The following is an 18,523-nucleotide window of genomic DNA, read 5'->3' on the forward strand; positions in this document are numbered from 1 at the left end:
TCCTCTGGCTCAGAAAAAAGCACCAAATGGCTGAGGTGGGGCTCAGCTAATGAGTGTTAATGAGGCAAATCTGCTGCATGCTGGGGAGGAGACAGGTGAGATGAATGAGTACAGCAACCTCAGCACTTTTCCTACACCTGGGGCAAGGGAGTGCCTCTGGATAGGCAGGAACCTCCACCACTCTGTCTTCTCACTAAGTGCTCTTGTTATCACAGACATCAGGGAAATAAATGCAGAGGAATAAAATCACAGAAAGCTTTAGGTGAGATGAGACCTCAGGAGGTTTCTAGTCCAACTGGCTTGCAGAGTCATTTTGAAGTCAGATGATTTTGCTCAGGTGTCCAGTTGGGATCTGAGCTCTGTGCCAATCCCCAGCTCAGCTTTTCCCACCTGAACTTCCCTGCTGCACCTTGTGGCCATTCCTGCTGTCCCCTCACTCTGTCCCTCTGCCTTCTCTTGAAACTCCCTTTTGAAGCAGAAACCTGCAGTCAGAAGCTCCTCTGCTCCAGGCTAGCCAAGCCCAGATCTCAGCATTCCTCATAAATCTCCTGCTCCAGCCCCTGAGCCATCCTCCTGCCAGCCCTGCTCCACTTTGTTGATGTCTCTGTAGAACTGGGGGACCCCAAAGTGGGCACAGCACCCCAGATGGGTCCTCAGGAGTGCTGAGCAAATGGGGACAATCATTTTCCTCTGTTTTTTGCTCACACTGCCAAGAATTCTCCATCACACATCCTCACCCCATTGAGGTGAGGGCAGCAGCTTCTGCAGGGAGAGGGTGCCAGCTCTGGGAGTAAGGGAAGGGCTGGGACTTGATGTCTGTGTTTGAAAGGAGTTTAAGGAGTCAGCCAGACTCCAGAGTGACTTTTGGAAGCTTTTTTTTTTTTTTAAGCAGCAGGTTTAAGTGACACAGGCAGCTCTTATCCACTGGAGCAAGAAGACCCCTGAGTTTCTGACTCTCCTTCCAAGGCTGGAAGGTCCTGGTTGCATTTTGCTGCTCTGCCCCTAAATCAACAGAAGAGACCTCAGACAAACCCACATTATCCCTCTGCTGTTTTCAACCTGGCAGCTGAGGCATCCTGTCTGATCCTCCCTAATTTTACTGAGCACTTTCAGCAGCAGAGCTGCACCTGGGGCTTGGTCCCCCTGCAGTGTTTGGTGCATGGAATATAACAGCTAAAAAGGAAATTAAAAGGGTTAAAGTAAACATCATCATCATCATAATACCATAAACATAAACATAATAATAATAATAATAATAATAATAACCATCTTTGTTCTTCCAGCCTCAAGGGGTCCTGAAGAAGCCTCTAAGAGGCACTGAAGGCCCAGGTGGCACAAATCCATCACACCTTGATGATTCCAAATATTTGGATTCTTAAAGATCTGCTTCCTCTCAGGTAGGGACAAAGGGGAACATTGGTGGCATTGCTAAGCTCCAGCCTTGCTCTAGCCAGTATCTGACTTCCACACCAAAGTGTTATTTTTTTTTGTTTTTGTCTTGCTTGCTGAAAATGATAAAAGTGATTAAAGGAAAGAAGGAAAGGGAAGAAAGCAAGAAGGAAAGAAATCTGAGTTTTCCAGGAGAAACAGGCACCTTCTGATCCAGCAATACCTGCAAGAAGGTCACAGTGACCAAAAAAAACCCAGCTGGATGAGATGCTGCAAGGTGATTCTTCCCCTGTGCTCAGCGCTGGTGAGGCCACACCTCGAGTACTGTGTCCAGTTCTGGGCCCCTCAGTTTAAGAAGGATGTAGAGGTCCTGGAACAGGTCCAAAGGAGGGCAACCAAGCTGGTGAAGGGACTCGAGCACAGACCCTATGAGGAGAGGCTGAGAGAGCTGGGGCTGTTCAGCCTGAAGAAGAGGAGGCTCAGGGGAGACCTCATTGCTGTCTACAACTCCCTGAAAGGAGGCTGTAGCCAGGTGGGAACTGGACTCTTTTCACAGACGACCTTCAACAAGACAAGAGGACACAGTCTTAAGTTGTGCCAGGGGAGGTTTAGGTTAGATATTAGAAAGAATTTCTTCACGGAGAGGGTGATCAGGCTATGGAATGGACTGCCCGGTGAGGTGGGAGATTCTCCATCCCTGGAGACATTTAATAAAAGACTGGATGTGGCACTCAGTGCCATGGTCTGGGAACTGCTCCGGTGGGTCAAGGGTTGGACTAGATGATCTCTGAGGTCCCTTCCAACCCGGCTAATTCTGTGATTCTATGATTTTGCAGAAAATTGGGAAAAGCTCCTGGAACAACCAAGTCTGAACATCTGCATGAGGCTGGAAACAGAAGCCAGGCAGCAAGTTAAATAGAGCTGAAATGTTTGTGGCTGACCCTGTGCATAAGTGACAGACAGACAGACAGACAGACTGACATCCAGTCTGCTGGGAGGACTGCAGATTCTGAGAAGCCCACCCTGCCACCTGGGAGGTTTTTCCTCATGGTTTCTTGCTCTGTTCCAAAAGGCACATATCATTTTCAGGTTGAAATTGATGGACTTCAGCTTCAGACTGCTGGAATTCTTTTGGATTTTTTTTTTTTTTAAAGTTAAATTAAGGAGGAGTCTCAAAACAGAGTTTTGTCCTCATGGAGGGATGAAAAGATTAGAAAAATATTTTCTTTTTAACTTGTATTACCTAAGTAGACAGAATTTCTTCAGTACTTCTTATCAGCCCACGGATCAATCTGGTGACTCTCTTCTGAACCTTTTTAAATCTTTTGTTAACCTCCTTTTCATAGATAAACCTCAGAAGCCACAGAGTCAGCACCCACCTGGGAACTCAGGACTGAACCCCCTGGAGTTCATTTAGGAAAAATGTGGAGTCCTGCATCTGGGGAGGAACAACCCCAGGCACCAGGACAGGTTTGGGGATGTCCTGCTGGAAAGCAGCTCCATGGAGAAAGCCCTTGGAGTCCTGGTGGACAGGGAATTCTCCAGGGGTGTCCTGGGGGCATCAGGAAAAGTGTGTCCAGCAGGGCCAGGGAGGTTCTGCTCCCCCTCTGCTCTGCCCTGATGAGACCACAGCTGGAATACTGGGTCCAGTTTGGGGCTCCCCAGTTGCAGAGAGACAGGGAGCTACTGGAGAGAGTCCCAGGGAGAGCTGTGAGGGTGCTGAAGGGACTTGAGCATCTCTGTGTGGAGAGAGACTGAGAGCCCTGGGGCTGCTCAGCCTCGAGGAGAGAAGGCTGAGAGGGGATCTGCTGAATGTCCATCAATAGCTGAGGGGTGGGGGGCAAGAGGAAGGGGACAATCTCTGTTCTGGGGTGCCCAGGACAAGGAATAATGGGTTGGAGCTGGAACATGGGAAGTTCCACCTCAACCTGAGGAGAAACTTCTGGAGTGTGAGGCTGAGGGAGCCCTGGCCCAGGCTGCCCAGAGAGGTTGTGGAGTCTCCTTCTCTGGAGCCTTTCCAACCCCCCTGGATGTGTTCTGTGTGCCCTGCCCTGGGGGATCCTGCTGGGGCAGGGGGGTTGGGCTGGGGGATCTCCAGAGCTCCCTCCCAACCCTGAACATTCTGTGATTCTCTCCCAGATGTGCTGGGGCAGAGTCCCATGGCTCCCACCAAGCCCCAGCCTTGCAGAGGAGGTGGAAGCCCCTGCCCTGCACCCTGGGGTGCTCAGCAGCAGCTCAGCATCCTCACTGGGTGCTGTGGACACTGAGCTGGGGTGCAGAGCTTTGCTGCCTTGGTGCCCCCAGCACACTGCAGGGCAGAGCAGCTCCTTGGGACTGGTTTGCTCTGGGGGATCCTGCTGGGGCAGGGGGGTTGGGCTGGGGGATCTCCAGAGCTCCATTCCAACCCCAAACATTCCGTGATATTCCTCCTGGGGAGTCCAACACAACACTTCTGTGTCTCAGCCCATCTCCATCAGCTGAGCTGTGATTTTGAGCCATGCCCCAGCTCAAGGGAGCAGAGACCTCCTGCTCCTTCACTCCTGGCACCAAATGCCTCGGGATGAGTTCTGCTTTTCCTACTCTTCCTCCCCCCCCCTTTCCCTGTGTCCTGCTGGGAGCAGGGTGAGAGATCCTTGATGCATCCAAAATTAGTCTAATTGGTGCAAGTGCTGTGTAAAGCTTAGGGCAATTCATTATGATAAAACTGACAAAAAGCAGCAGGGGGGCATCACACAATGAAGAATTGTGTTGGGTGGATGAGAAATAAATAGGCCCAGTTTTCCTCTGGGGTTTTGTGCCTCTGACTGGTGTGGTTTAGAGGCGTTTTTATGAAGCTCCTACATTGCTTCCCTCCCAAACCTTCCTTCACTCCACCAGGGTGTCCCAACCTGGCCAAACAAGTGTCCTCAGGACAGACGTGTCCCTGCCCATGGTGGTGTTGGAGCAGACGAGCTCTCAGGTGCTTTCCTACCAAAGCCATTCCATGATTCTCTGACATCTCCTGGGGCACCTTCCTCTTTTATTCAGACCTTTCTCCCAGCTCTGCTCTTTCAGCATCCTGAAGTGACTTCCCTCCTATCCCACCTCTACCTTTTCAGCACACAGAGACCAAGAATAAAGACAGGAGAGTGCAGCAGGACTCATCTAACAGAGGAACAAGTGGGCATCCCCCCTGCAGACCCTGAGCAGTGTCACTGTGTCACCCCCTGGTCCCTCATCTCTGCTCATTCACCCCATCCCAAGGGACCCCTCAGGGCTACAAGCATCCTATTTCTAACAGGCCAATTTTCTGGGTCAGGTCCTGCCTCTTGGGCCACCACAACTGCTAGGGGCTGCTGCCCTTGTTTTTTCAGTAGATTTGGCTCCCAGTGACAAAATCCTCTGAAACAATCCCACCCCCAGCTACACCCCAGATAATTTCTCCAAGCACTTCAGGGCCACTTCTGAGCCTTTAGTGCCTTGGAGCCATGGAAGGTCCCCCTGGGAAGCAGGATTGCTGCTGGAAAGAGAAAAAAATTGGACAAGATGCTGCCACCAGGCAAAGCAACACCACGGGGGCAGCCAAAGGTCTGGGACTCCCCATGGCCATTTGATGGGAATGTTTGGTAGGAATGTGTGGCTCCAGCCTCTGGACCTCCTGCCAGGGCACCCCTGGATCTTTCAGCATCTCCTCTTTCAGAGTCTTTCCAGGCATTTGAAATCTGCACCCCCCCTAAGTTTGCTGCTAAGCCCCCCACCTCCTTCACCTGCTCGTCCTGCAAGGCTCAGCCTTTCCCTCCTGGGCTGCTGAGATCCTGGGACAATCAAAGCCTCCCCAGTCTTCTGCTGGCTTAGCTGGGAGAGTCAGGTTACAGGCAGCAAAACCCAGCTCTCTGATCACTTTAATACCACTAACCCGTGGCATGTCAGACAGAGTCAACATTTGCTCTGGAAAAGACTCAGGACAGAGAATGAGCAAAGCCAGCCCAGCCCCTGCCCTCTCCCCAGCAACACTTGGAAATTACCCAGGGGAGAAGAAAAAAAAAAAAAAGAAAAACGAAAAAAAAAAAAAAGAGGTGAACAGCTGGGAGTTTTCCAGCATCTCCTCAGAAGCCTCCTGACAGATCTTGGTCCTGGAGTGTCAGGTTACCCGGCTGGGGGAACTGCTTTTATTATAGGAGGGTCAGGAGGGAATTGTGGCATTTTCAATTACCCGCCTGCTGCAGCAGCTCTGATCCGGGGTCAGGATTAAGGGGGTGACCCCCGGGGGAAGGCAGAGGGGAGGGAAATGCACCCTGATGCTGCCAGGCACCAGAGAGGCCTGAGGACAGGGCAGCCAGGGGGAGAGGAGGGGGGAAAAGGGCCCAGGAGAGCATCTGGGTGATGGATGGATGGATGGAATGGAGGGATGGATGGGTGGATGGATGGGTGGATGGAGGGATGGATGGATGGATGGATGGATGGATGGAGGGATGGGGGGATGGATGGAGGGAGGGATGGATGGATGGATGGATGGGATGGATGGATGGATGGATGGATGGATGGATGGAATGGAGGGATGGATGGGTGGATGGAGGGATGGATGGATGGATGGATGGAGGGATGGAGAGATGGATGGATGCAACTGCCCTGCAGCCATGGCACGGTGACAGACTTGGAAAACCCAGGGACAAGCTTCTCTCCCACCATCTTTGCCAGGGACCCAGGCAGCTCCAACATGTGGGAATTACAGCACCACTGAATCACTGTGGTTGGAAAAGACCTTTAAGATCAAGTCCAACCATTAACCTGACTCTGCTGAGCTGGGTGCCAAACCATGGCCCTCAGCACCCCATCTCCCCAGCTTGGAAAGCCCTCCAGGGATGGTGACCCCACCTGGGCAGCCTAAGCCTGGGTCTGACAGTGTTTTCCAGGAAGAAACTGTTCCTAATAACCAATCTAACCCTTCCCAGGCAGTTTCCTCTCATTCCCCCTACATAGGAAGCAGGATCCCCCATGGGAGCAGAAAGGATCATTCCTCAGTACAGGGTTCCCAGGTCTCAGAGCTCCTTCTCTGTTCCAAGCCCTGCACAAGACCAGCAGCTCAGCTCACTCCAGAGACCAAAGGGTGATTGATGCCTGCAGCAGTGGGGATGAAGCTCTGATCATTCATGGAGCAAAGGTTTTCCTGACCTGGAAATCACAGGACCTGAAAAACATCCAGGCTGGGATCCAGGCTCCAGCAGTGCCAGAAAAGCAGAGTTGGAAATAGAAGGAGCAAGGGCAGGGCCTCTCTGCAAGGTGACAGGCAGGTGGATTTGGCACCCAGGGCTTAGGTGCCCTCCATTCCTCAAGGATGGAAACCCAGGAACACTCATCCTGCACTTTCCCACAGCCCTGGATGTCTTCTGCCAGTGTCTCACCCAAGGAAAATCTAACCCAAAATCAGCCTCCCCTCCTTGCCCCAAGGCATCCCAGTCCCACACAGTGCCCAGCAAGTAACTGGATCTGTGTAATGGTTCAGCTGTCCCCAGTCCAGCTCCCACCACTGACCCCAAGGCCCCAGTTCCTCATCTTCTTCCTCATCTCAGACTCCACATGCACCCAGGTTGTCCAACTGAAAAGTGACTTTCCTGCTTAAAACCTTTCCCATTTTTGACTTCTCAGATAAAGCTTCTCTCCTGCCACTCAAGCATTGTAGATTTCATGCCATGGGCCCTCCTGGAGAATGGATTAATTTGGGATTCCCTCCTCCAAACTGAACACTGAAAGCACCACAGTAAGGAACACCCAGATGAGGATGGGCAGAAGGGAAAACGTTCCTGCTTTGCCCTCAGTGGTGACCCTGGGGGGTAGGTTGGGTTGGGGACCTCCAGAAGCCCCTCCAGCAGCACTTCTCCAGCTGGGACCCTCTCCTGCTAAAAGTTCAATGTTGGATATCAAAATGTTTCTCCACAATTTCTTTCCTGGTGTCCTCTCCTCTGATTGCACGTTCAGGAGCAACAAACTTCTGAAAGCAATTGCTTCCAGCAGAAACTGAAGAGAGCAGCACAACATCAGAGAGCTCTTTAAGGAACATTATTCACCCTTGAAAAAAAAAAAAAAAAAGCCTCAGGTCTGGGATGTTCACTGGATTTGCCAGAGATCCAGAAAGCTGCTGTTTAACAGCCAGTGAGGATTCTTTTTCTGAAGTTCCTGGCAAGGTGGCCCCAGCAGGCTGGGACCCATGGCTGTTTGTATGTGTCAAGTGCCTGGAAAACTTCCCAGTGGGCCCAGCCTCCAGCCCCTTGAATTTGGAACTACAGATGCTGGAAAATCTTAAAAAACACACAATGCAGTCCAAAGCTGGTCCTGGCTCTGGCCCCATTTGGATCAACGAAAGCTTTGGTGTAAATTACACCCTTGAAAGCAGCTCCTAATGCCACAAGCCCTGTGACTTGGCCCGGGCAGATGAAAGCTTTTGGTGCTCTTTATGCTCATTGTTTAATGGAGTTTGCAGCTTTCATTTGCACCCTGCCCATGGAGGAGGGCAGGGCCTGGATCCCAGAACAGAGAGGATGCTCCAGAGGATCCCCCCATCCCACCCCACAGCCTGCTGGAGCAGCTCTGGGATTGCTCAGCACCAAGGTTGTCCCCAGCACCTGGAATTCCTCCCCACCTGGAATCCTCACCTGCTCCAGATCAAAGCCACAGCAGCAGCAGAAAGCTGGTGGGAAGCAGGGATGCTTGGCAGGAGCTTGCCCCCCAGGTTGTTAACAAGGTGGCACTTTCCCAAAAAAGTGCTAATTAATTGCAACCCAATTGTTCCCCAGGAACACACTGGTTTGGAAACCTGAAACACAGAAAACTGAGGCCCAGAGAAATGTTTCTTAAACGACTGGTGCCTGCTGCAGGGCATCATCCCCTTGGACACAGTGGCCCTTGATAAGCTGAGACTAAAGTGCTTCCTTTTCTCTCTTTCATGGCAAACCCCACTGGGCTGCATAATAAATTTGGGAATAAATTCAGAAATATCAGGGTTTTTTCTTGGAAGCAGCATTTCCTGCCCAGCCTGCACACTGGACAGTGGCAGTGATGAACATGGACCAGGTGGCCATGAGACCAAGTCAGACAGAAATCTGGCATTTTACACCCAGCTTTGTGCACTAAACCTTGGGCTGCATCCCAGCAGTGTGAGCAGCAGGGACAGGGAGGGGATTGTCCCCCTCTGCTCCACTCTGGGAGATTCCCTGGGGTGCTGGGTCCTGTTCTGGGCTCCCCATCAGCAGAAGGACACGGAGCTGTTGGACCAGTCCAGAGGAGGCCCTGGAGCTGCTGGGAGGGCTGGAGCAGCTCTGCTCTGGAGCCAGGCTGAGAGAGTTGGGGGTGTTGAGGCTGGAGAAGAGAGGCTGCAATGGGGAGACCTTAGAGCACCTTCCAGTGCCTGAAGGGGCTCCAGGAAAGCTGGGGAGGGACTTGGGACAAGGGCCTGGAGGGATGGGATGAGGGGGAATGGCTTGGAAGTGGGAGAGAGAGGGGAGATTGAGGTTGGAGATGGGGCAGAAATTGTTTGGGGTGAGGGTGCTGAGCCCCTGGCCCAGGTTTCCCAGAGAAGCTGTGGCTGCCCCATCCCTGGCAGTGCTGAAGGTTGGATGGGGCTTGGAGCACCCTGGGCTGGTGGGAGGTGTCCCTGAGCATGGCAGGGGGTTGGGATGAGATGATCTTGAAGGTCCCTCCCAACCCAAACCATTTCATGCTTCTGTGATTATTTACATGATTATTCTGGGTGGCATTTTAAGCAGTATGGCACAACTTGGGTCCTTCAGCTGGGGGGATGTGCAACTCACACTCATGCACCAGGTTCATGCGAGACATCATTAGGGTTTGAATTTGGTCTCTGCTCCCAAGGAACAAGTGGCAGGACTTACTTCTCATCCCATCCCTCCAGGCCCTTGTCCCAAGTCCCTCCCCAGCTTTCCTGGAGCCCTTCAGGCACTGGAAGGTGCTCTAAGGTCTCCCCATTGCAGCCTTCTCTTCTCCAGCCTCAACACCCCCAACTCTCTCAGCCTGGCTCCAGAGCTTCTCCAGCCCTTGGATCATCCTTGTAGCTCTTCTCTGGACCCTCTCCTAGAGCTCTACATCTTTCATGTGCTGGGGGCTCCAGAGTTGTGTGCAGCACTCCAGGTGGGGTCTCAGAAGAGCAGAGCAGAGCAGAGGGGCAATCATCAGAAGTTATCCAGATCCAGAAAGAGGGAGAAATTGTGCCAGGAAATTCCACCACTGCCAATGCTCGTGATGAATTTATCAGGAAAGTGGATCAGTGTCCTCTGCTATTCACAGAGAATTATCTGCTTAAGGCTCCTTTTGCCTCTTTTTGCAGCCAAGAGCCTCTGACATCAGTTAATCCTCCCTTTTTATCCCATCTGACACAAGAGTCCCTCACAAAAGGGACACAATCCCAGAAATCTGGATGTTCTCTTTCCCCCACCACTGGGAGGTCTTGAATTTCTCTCTGGATGCTCTGGAACCCAGCCCAGGTTTTTTTTTTTTTTATCTCCATTCTGCAATCAGTGAGTCCCCAGTCTGTTCTCCAGAGCTTCCCTTCCCATGTCCTATTGAAGCCATCACTGCCCAGGGAACCCTTTCCCTCGGCCATGTGCCCAGGGCACTGAGCCTGCAAAGCCTCCCAGCCCCAGGACTCTCCCCCCTTCCCCAAAGAATGGCCAAGAATTAGCAAGCAGGGGCTGCACATTGTCACCAGCAAGAGGGCTGATGCCTGGCATGGCTTCTAATTAGTCAAGTGTCATTATCCCAAGCACTGGGCCACGCTCAGCTCCTTGACCCCTGGCTTCCCTCCTGCACCATCCCCTCTTGGGATGCTGGCAAGGGCTCCCCCCACCCCTCTTGGCACAGATCTTTTGTTCTGGAATGGCTGAGAAAAGGATTTTTGGGGGCCATGTGCCATGGACTTGTTTCCTTTGGCCACATCCCAGTCTCTTAAAGCCAGGGTTGGGATGTCCTGGGGGAGCTGCTGAGTTTTGGGGGAGAGGGGGCAATGGGTAGAGAGAAGGGAGGGTGAGCTGGGAGGTGCATGGGATGGAGCTGGGGTCAGGAAGAAGCCTGCTGGGAAAAGGAGAGAGAAAACACAACCTGGCCTCAGAGGTGCCAGGAGATATTTCCAGGAAGGCAACAGGAATCCTGCAGAGTTTGATGAAAGGGCTAAATTTAGGTTGGCTGAGGACTGAGAGAGGAGCAAGGAGGTGGCGAGGAGATGGTAATTCCAAGCTCTCTTTATTTCTCTTCTGCTGCTCCTGGTGCCATCCAGTTTTCTCTGCTTTGAAAAGGGAAGCATCACACCTCTAGTTCTAACAAAACTTGTCCTCTGGGGGTTAAACACCTTTGGTCTTCTTAGAACACTCACAGCAAGAGAAAATCCAAGAAATCACCACCTTTTTCTTAAGAAAACCACCACCTTCCCTCTCTTCCCCTTGCTGTCTGGACAGCTGATGTTTTTCTTGGTGGGACTCAAAAGATGACAACTTGACAGTGAAATGCACAGAGTAAACCTGAATCCACTGATCCTGGGCTGACCCAGGGTGGTTTTGCCTTGCTTTATTTGGGCTTGGGAGGCCCCTGGAGGCCAGGGTGCTGGGGGCTTGGCAGGGAGACCACTGCCCACAGCTCCATCACATACCCAGTCCCCAGCTGAGCCCAGTGCAAAGGCAGCAGGAGGCTGTAATTGCTGCTTCCCCAGCCTCATCCCTCTCCTCTCCCCACAACAGCCTCCATTCTCCTGTCCCAGCTCTGCCTTTGTGTCTGCAGCTTCTGGTCCCAAGTGCTAATGAACTCCATCAAGGCTGCCAGTGTAAGCAGAAGAATTCCGAGCCTCTAATTACAGAGGAATTAGCAAGCAGACAGTTACTGTTTAGTGCTAATGAATAGATACATTAAAAGAGACATCACGCAGGCTGAGAAGTGTGAGCCCTGATAATAAAGGAGTGTCAAAGAAGGAAAACACGAGGAGGAGGATCCAGAGGACCAAAAAAAAAAAAAGATTCACCTGCAACTCAGCTCTCTGGTTTTGCAGAGGTGGAAGTAGCCACAGGCAGCAGATGAAAGTAAAAAGCAGACCAGGTAACTGCAAAGTGCAATATCTGAGAATTCAATGACTCCACTGGAGTGTGGGAGCAGGTAGAAGGTGTGCACAGCCCCTTCCCAGCCCCAGGTAACATCCCACCCCACAGCCATCAGCTGTCTCTAGAGGAAGCTGCAACAGGGAGACACTGGGGAAGGACTTGGGACAAGGGCCTGGAGGGATAGGAAAAGGGATAATGGCTTGGAACTGGGAGAGGGGAGATTTAGGTGAGACATCAGGAGGAAATTGTTTGGGGTGAGGGTGCTGAGCCCCTGGCCCAGGTTTCCCAGAGAAGCTGTGGCTGCCCCATCCCTGGCAGTGCTGAAGGTTGGATGGGGCTTGGAGCACCCTGGGCTGGTGGGAGGTGTCCCTGACCATGGCAGGGGGGGCACTGGGTGGGATTTAAGGTCCCTTCCAACTCAACCTGTTCTGGGATTCTCTGACTCTCTCCTCATCATGTTGCAGTCAGAGCTCAGCTCAGTGCTGTGCTAAATCTGCTTTCAGGGCTCCTGCTGTGGTATTGAAAACATTGTCACCCCCTGGCTCCTGAGATGATTTAAGGTCAGAGGCCACAGACAAAAACCATGTTTGCAGGTCCCCTCTGTCCAGGCACTCTGCCATACCCAACCAAGTGATGCACCTCAGCATCTTTGAGGGGCACAACTTCAGCTTTTCACTGAAATAAGGGATATTTTCCAATCAGGCATGGGAATGGGCTGCCCAGGGAGGGGGGGGATTCTCCATCCCTGAAGGTTTTTAAGAAGAGCCTGGATGTGGCACTGAGTGCCATGGGCTGGGAACCACGGGGGGAGTGGAGCAAGGGTTGGACTTGATGAGCTCTGAGCTCCTTTCCAACCCGGATGATTCTGTGAGTTTTCACACCTTATGTTCAGGATTCATCCAGGAATTCCCAGGCCCATGTGCTTTGCTCATCACCAGCATTATGACCCAGGGGACACTGCCACACCTCACCCTCCTTCTTCTCCCCTTCAAACCCTGCTCACCCCATAGGAGATCCCAGAGGAGAGCTTTAGGGAATCCCAGGGCTGCACCTTACCGGCTTGGTTGGTGGTGATGTTCACCGAGGCAAACTGTGGGGAGAAGGGGCTCTGGTCGGTGACACCATTGACTGCCTGGATCTCAAAGGTGTACTGGGTGTGTGCCAGGAGGTCACTGATGTAGATTCGGGGCTCAGTCAGTCCCAGCTGGCGGGGGGCAAACTGCACGTTGTCCCCACAGCGGGTGCAGGCCCCGCGCCCCGACCCGCAGCTCTTGCAGATGATGTTGTAGACCAGATCCTCCCGGCCCCCTGAATCCCTGGGGGGGCTCCACTCCAGCATCAGAGAGGTCTCATTCACACTGGAGATGACAGCCTGGGGGGCAGAGGGGATGGCTGCAAAAAGAAGAGAAAGAAAGGTGGAAAAGGAAGGTGGAAAAGGAAGGTGGAAAAGCCCTGCTCATGGCTACAACCCCATCCTTTTCCTTCTGCCCAGCCCTGGGAAGGGCTCTGGAGCAGGCAGGGCTGAACCCTGAGCTTCTCCTGGTGTCTCCTTGTTCTCCTGGTGTGGAGGAAGCTCAACAGCCAAAGGCAGAAGCAGGATCAAGACCTCTTAACCCTGATTTTGTGACACCCCGCCAAAATGTGCCAGATTTTTTGTAGTGTTGCTAATTCATGGGTTTGGTATTGCTTCTGTGCCAGCATGCAGGTCTCCTTGTCTAGGTGCAGCCACAGAGTGAAGTCATCCCACTGCCTAGAGCAGCACAGAGCCTCCCAAATTTCTCTCCTCTTTGCACCTGCAATGCCCACAAGCACAGACTGGCCCAGGGTAAGAAAGACTGATGGCTGCAAGGAGAGAATCATGGGATCATTTTGGTTGGAAAAGACCTTTAAGATCACCCAGTCCAACCAGTAACCCAGCACTGCCCAGGCCACCCCCACCCCATGTCCCTCATCCCCACATCTCTGGGGCTCTGAAACCCCTCCAGGGATGATGGGGACTCCAGCCCTGCCCTGGGCAGCCTGGGCCAGGCCCTGACAACCCTTTCCAGGGAGAAATTCTTCCCCAGCTCCAACCTAAACCTCCCCTGGCACAACTTGAGTTGTGCCAAAAGTTCCTCTTGTCCCATCCCTTGTTCCTTGGGAGCAGAGCCCGACCCCCCCTGGCTCCAACCTCCTCTCAGGGGGTTGCAGAGAGCCACAAGGTCTCCCCTCAGCCTCCTCTGCTCCAGGATCAGCACCCACAGGGCCCTCAGATGCTCCTCACAGCTTCTCCAGACCTTCTCTGTGCTCTCCAGCCCCTTCCCCAGCTCCATTCCCTTCTCTGGACACTCCCCATCCCCTCAATCTCCTTCTGCTCCTGAGGGTCCCAGAACTGACCCCAGGATTTGGGGTGCAGCCTCCCCAGTGCCCAGCCCAGGGCACATCATCCTTGGGAAGGGGGGGAGTTGGATGAAAATGTTTCTGTGTCCCTCACCCCAGTGCTGACAGAGAAGCCCCTGATGATAAGAAAGAGGTGAGGAAAGCCTGAGCAGACCCTTCTCCAGACCCTTCTCCTTGCTTTCCAGACCCCTCTCCATGTTCTCCAGACCCTCGTCCATGCTCTCCAGACCTTCTCCTTGCTCTCCATCCCCTTCCCCAGCTCCATTCCCTTCTCTGGACACTCTCCATCCCCTCAATCTCCTTCTGCTCCTGAGGGTCCCAGAACTGACCCCAGGATTTGGGCTGCAGCCTCCCCAGTGCCCAGCACAGGGGTTAAGCCTGAGATGCCCTGAGCCCCCTGGCTCTCCTCCCAAATCCCACTGATACACTCATGCTTTACCAAGCATCCCTTGGTGCTCTGACTGATGCATGTCCCCTTTCCCATCCCCACTTGGCTTCTCCCAGTTGCCCAGAGCTCACATACTGGTGCATGGCATGTCAATGGGATCAGCATCTGCCCGGTAATATCCGTTCCGGCACACGCAGTTCGTGGCCCCTTCCGAGGTGGTCCTGCTGTTAATGGGGCAGTGGACACATCCTTCATCCCCTTGGCTGGCCTTGAACGTCCCTGATGGACAGCCTGGAAGAGAACCAAGAGTAAGTGGGGAGGACAGGGGGTGCTGGGGATGTCCCAAGCCTGGCAGTGCTGCTAGAAAACACCTATCGGGGCTCCACGCAGTCCAAAGCCAAAACTTGGCAATTTGAAGGAAAAAAAAACAAAGTAGACAAGCAGCAACTGGTTTGAAGGCTCCAAGGAGGCAGAGATGGGGTCCCCATGCAGACATCTCCCCCACCAAGGGGGCTTCTTGGGGATTCTTCTCATGAACACAAAGGGGATTTTCAGCCACTGTCACAGTCACAGCCATGAGTGGCCACACCAAACCAGGGTCACCACAATCCCCCCCAAACCGTGGCCACCCTGGGAGCAGGGAATGAGGCCAGGCCCACACATTGCCCACAGCACCTTCCCACCCTCACACAATTCATAGGGACTTTCTCAGAGGCAGACTTTGCATTTCCCATTCCCTTTTGTGATGATTCCTCCACCAAGTGACCCAGATGTTTTTATTCCATGCCGAAGTTCTGCACCCACCTTATCCTGCAGCACCCAGCTCCATTCCTTTGAAGCTCCCACCTCATTTGATGCCATCTCACACTTGCATTGCCAAGAGCACTCAGTCACCATCCCCATTCCCCATGACCCCTCAGGTTGCACAAACCTCTGTCATGCTCCAAGAAAATAGCATGACAAGGTTTATTATTTTATTCTCTACTTTTCCCCCACAATTAGCAATGTCCAAACTATTTCTTAACCATCAATGTACCAACTGGACTACTTATCATAGCCCAAAGGTCTCCTATCTGAGAGACATTGTGCCAACTAACCCCCCATCTCTGGGAGTGTGTGAGAAGCTGTTTTCTACCATTTGCATCATCTCAAGTCTATTGGTTTCCAATTGCCTTCTGATTCCCTGGCCATGCCATCTCAAAAGGATCATAGAATGGTTTGGGTTGGAAGGGACCTTAAAGATCCATCAAGTTCTAACCCCCTGCCATGCTCAGGGACACCTCCCACCAGCCCAGGGTGCACCAAGCCCCATCCAACCTTCAGCACTGCCAGGGATGGGGCAGCCACAGCTTCTCTGGGAAACCTGGGCCAGGGGCTCAGCACCCTCACCCCAAACAATTTCTGCCCCATCTCCAACCTCAATCTCCCCTCTCTCTCCCACTTCCAAGCCATTCCCCCTCATCCCATCCCTCCAGGCCCTTGTCCCAAGTCCCTCCCCAGCTTTCCTGGAGCCCCTTCAGGCACTGGAAGGTGCTCTAAGGTCTCCCCATTGCAGCCTTCTCTTCTCCAGCCTCAACACCCCCAGCTCCCTCAGCCCTTCCTCACAGCAATTCTGCTGGATCCCTTCACAGCCTCCTTGCTCTTCTCTGGACCTGCTCCAGCACCTCAAGCTCCTTCCTGAGGGGCTGAGGGGCCCAGAACTGGACACAGGACTCAAGCTGTGGCCTCCCCAGAGCTGAGCACAGGGGCAGAATCCCTTCCCTGGACCTGCTGGCCACGCTGTTCCTGAGCCAGCCCAGGATGCCATTGGCCTTCTTGGCCACCTGGGCACACTGCTGGCTCATGGTCACCTTCCTGACAATCCAAACTCCAAGGTCCCTCTCTGGTGAAGGCTGGACCAGAGTGTGAGATACAGCATGGAAAGAACCAGCACAGGTGGCTTAAAACATCCCTGCAAAGCTTCAAGCACCAGGAGGTCCCTTTGGAGTCAGGATTTGCCTGATAGCACAGCAAAAAATTGATCAATGGGGTTTGGGGTGGTTCCTCCTGGTTGTAACTTTCATTTTTTCTGGAGCAGGAAGAGCCTGGGAGGGGACAGGGGGTCTCTGCATGGAAACAACTTCTTCAGTTCTCTGCCAAGGCTTTCAGGAATGGGGCAGGTCAGAAAAACAGCCTGGGAAAAAAATCACATGCTTGGGGTTGCTGTAAGAGTTACTGCTGAGAAGTGTCTGGTTTTTTCTTTTGAGGGAAAAAAAAAGTGGGCTGTTTGGGGTTTTTTTTTCCAGTTTTCCTCTCCCTCATCTTGAGTTTCCACAAGGAAAAGCTCTACAGAAAACACCAGCATCCTTCCTGCAGCTGTTAAAAAACTCCTCCTCGTGTTCCTGGGCTTTTCCACCCTTTCCCCCCTGCATTTAACTCCATTTCTGGCCCTACACCCAGCATGGCCCTCAGTAGAAACCCATCTCAGAGGGTGTTAAGCTGTTGGGAGAGGTGATGACTAAAATGCCAACAAGGTCCCCCTACTAATACCAATTTTTGAAACATGAGAAGACCAACACACAAAATTACTTTAGTCTGACATCCAGGGTGAAACAAAAGGGTCATTTGATCCAAGATGTTTTAAAACACAGGGCTCCTTCACCTTCCTGAGGCTTATTTAAAAAAAAAAAAAACAACAACAACCAAACAATTTCCCTGTAAGGATTTTTCTGCATCAAGACACACACCCAAAAAATGTCTCTGAGATTTCCTGCCTGGTCCTGAGAGGCAAAAAAACCCCCCATTTCCCAGGTTTGAGCCTGGCACAGGCTGATGGTTGCAATTAATACTTCTGTGTGTGCACTGCTGAATGATTCCTCACCAAAAAATACCAAGCTGGGATGCTCAAACTCTTGGCACGTGCTCTGAAAGCACAGCCAGAAGTTTTGGCAACTTTCTTCCTCCTCAGGAGGTCCCCCACACTGATGTGGGAGAAAATAAACTTGGAAAAGTAGAACTTCTCCAAAGAGAAATATTCTGAAATCATGCTGAAAGACAGGAAAATCACTGAAATTTGATGCAGTTACTTTTTTTTCTTTTTCTTTCTCTTTTTCTTTCTCTTTTTCTTTTTCTTTTTCTTTTTCTTTTTCTTTCTTTTTCTTTTTCTTTTTCCTTCTCCTTTTCTTTTTCTTTTTTTTTTTCTTTTTCTTTTTCTTTTTCTTTTATTTTTATTTTTCTTTTTCCTTTTCTTTTTCTTTTTTTTTTTTTCCCCTCCAAGTAATGACAACCTCCAGAAGTAAAATAAACGAACACTCTTCAAAACTGGTTTGTTCCCTCCAGGTCTTCCTGTGAGTGAGAAAGCAGCTTTTCATTTGGAATCCACCCAATTTCTTCCTTCCAGAAACGAAACCTTAACCCCCCCTCCTGCTCAGCCAGCATGGATCTCCTCCCCACATGCTGGAAGACACCAGAACACCCCAAGTTTTCTACCCTGGGTGTCCCCAGCAGCTTGGGGACTTGCTGCTTCCCTTTAGGGTTGCAACAAGGGCAGAGCATCCCTAAAAAACCCTGCATGGAAAAAGGGAGTCAGAGCAGTGAGAAGACAGAAGTTTCTCTTTTATCAAAGCATCCTTGGTCCCAGGAGGACAATAAGTGTGACAACAGCTCCATGGCTGAGGCAGGGCTGACCAACCTGATCTCCTTTTATGATCGGGTGACCCGTCTGGTGGATAAGGGGAAGGCTGTGGATGTGGTCTACCTGGATTTCAGCAAAGCCTTTGACACCGTCTCCCATAGCATCCTCCTGGAAAAGCTGTCAGCCCATGGCTCAGCCAGGAGCACTCTGTGCTGGGTTAGGAACTGGCTGGAACGGGCCCAGAGAGTGGTGCTGAACGGGGCTGCATCCAAATGGCGGCTGTGGTGTCCAAAATGGCGGCTGTGGTGTCCCCCAGGGATCAGTGTTGGGCCCAGTGCTGTTCAATATCTTCATTGATGATTTAGATGAGGGGATTGAGTCCATCATCAGCAAATTCACAGATGACACCAAGCTGGGGGGAGTGTGGATCAGCTGGAAGGCAGGAGGGCTCTGCAGAGGGACCTGGACAGACTGGAGAGTTGGGATGATCCCAAGGGGATGAGGTTCAACATTCCAAGGGCCGGGTCCTGCACTTTGGCCACAACAACCCCATGGGGAGCTCCAGGCTGGGCACAGAGTGGTTGGAGAAAGGGAGCTGGGAGTCTGGATTGCCAGGAAGGTGACCATGAGGCAGCAGTGTGCCCAGGTGGCCAAGAAGGCCAATGGCATCCTGGGCTGGCT

General features: G+C 52.2%; 1 protein-coding gene across 2 annotated transcripts in view; it reads right to left on the bottom strand.

Annotated features, from left to right (window-relative positions):
• The window catches only part of EPHB2 (EPH receptor B2), a 111,393-nt gene that overhangs the window by 22,054 nt on the left and 70,816 nt on the right, over positions 1-18,523 (bottom strand). For both annotated transcript variants that reach the window (XM_030463605.1, XM_030463604.1), the window contains exons 4-5: positions 14,365-14,520; positions 12,519-12,854 (exon numbers count right to left, since the gene is read on the bottom strand). In XM_030463605.1, coding sequence (XP_030319465.1) covers positions 12,519-12,854; positions 14,365-14,520 — 492 coding nt within the window. The remainder of the gene's footprint in view (positions 1-12,518; positions 12,855-14,364; positions 14,521-18,523) is intronic.

Source organism: Calypte anna, chromosome 21, assembly GCF_003957555.1.
Source record: "Calypte anna isolate BGI_N300 chromosome 21, bCalAnn1_v1.p, whole genome shotgun sequence".
Lineage (NCBI taxonomy): Eukaryota > Metazoa > Chordata > Aves > Apodiformes > Trochilidae > Calypte > Calypte anna.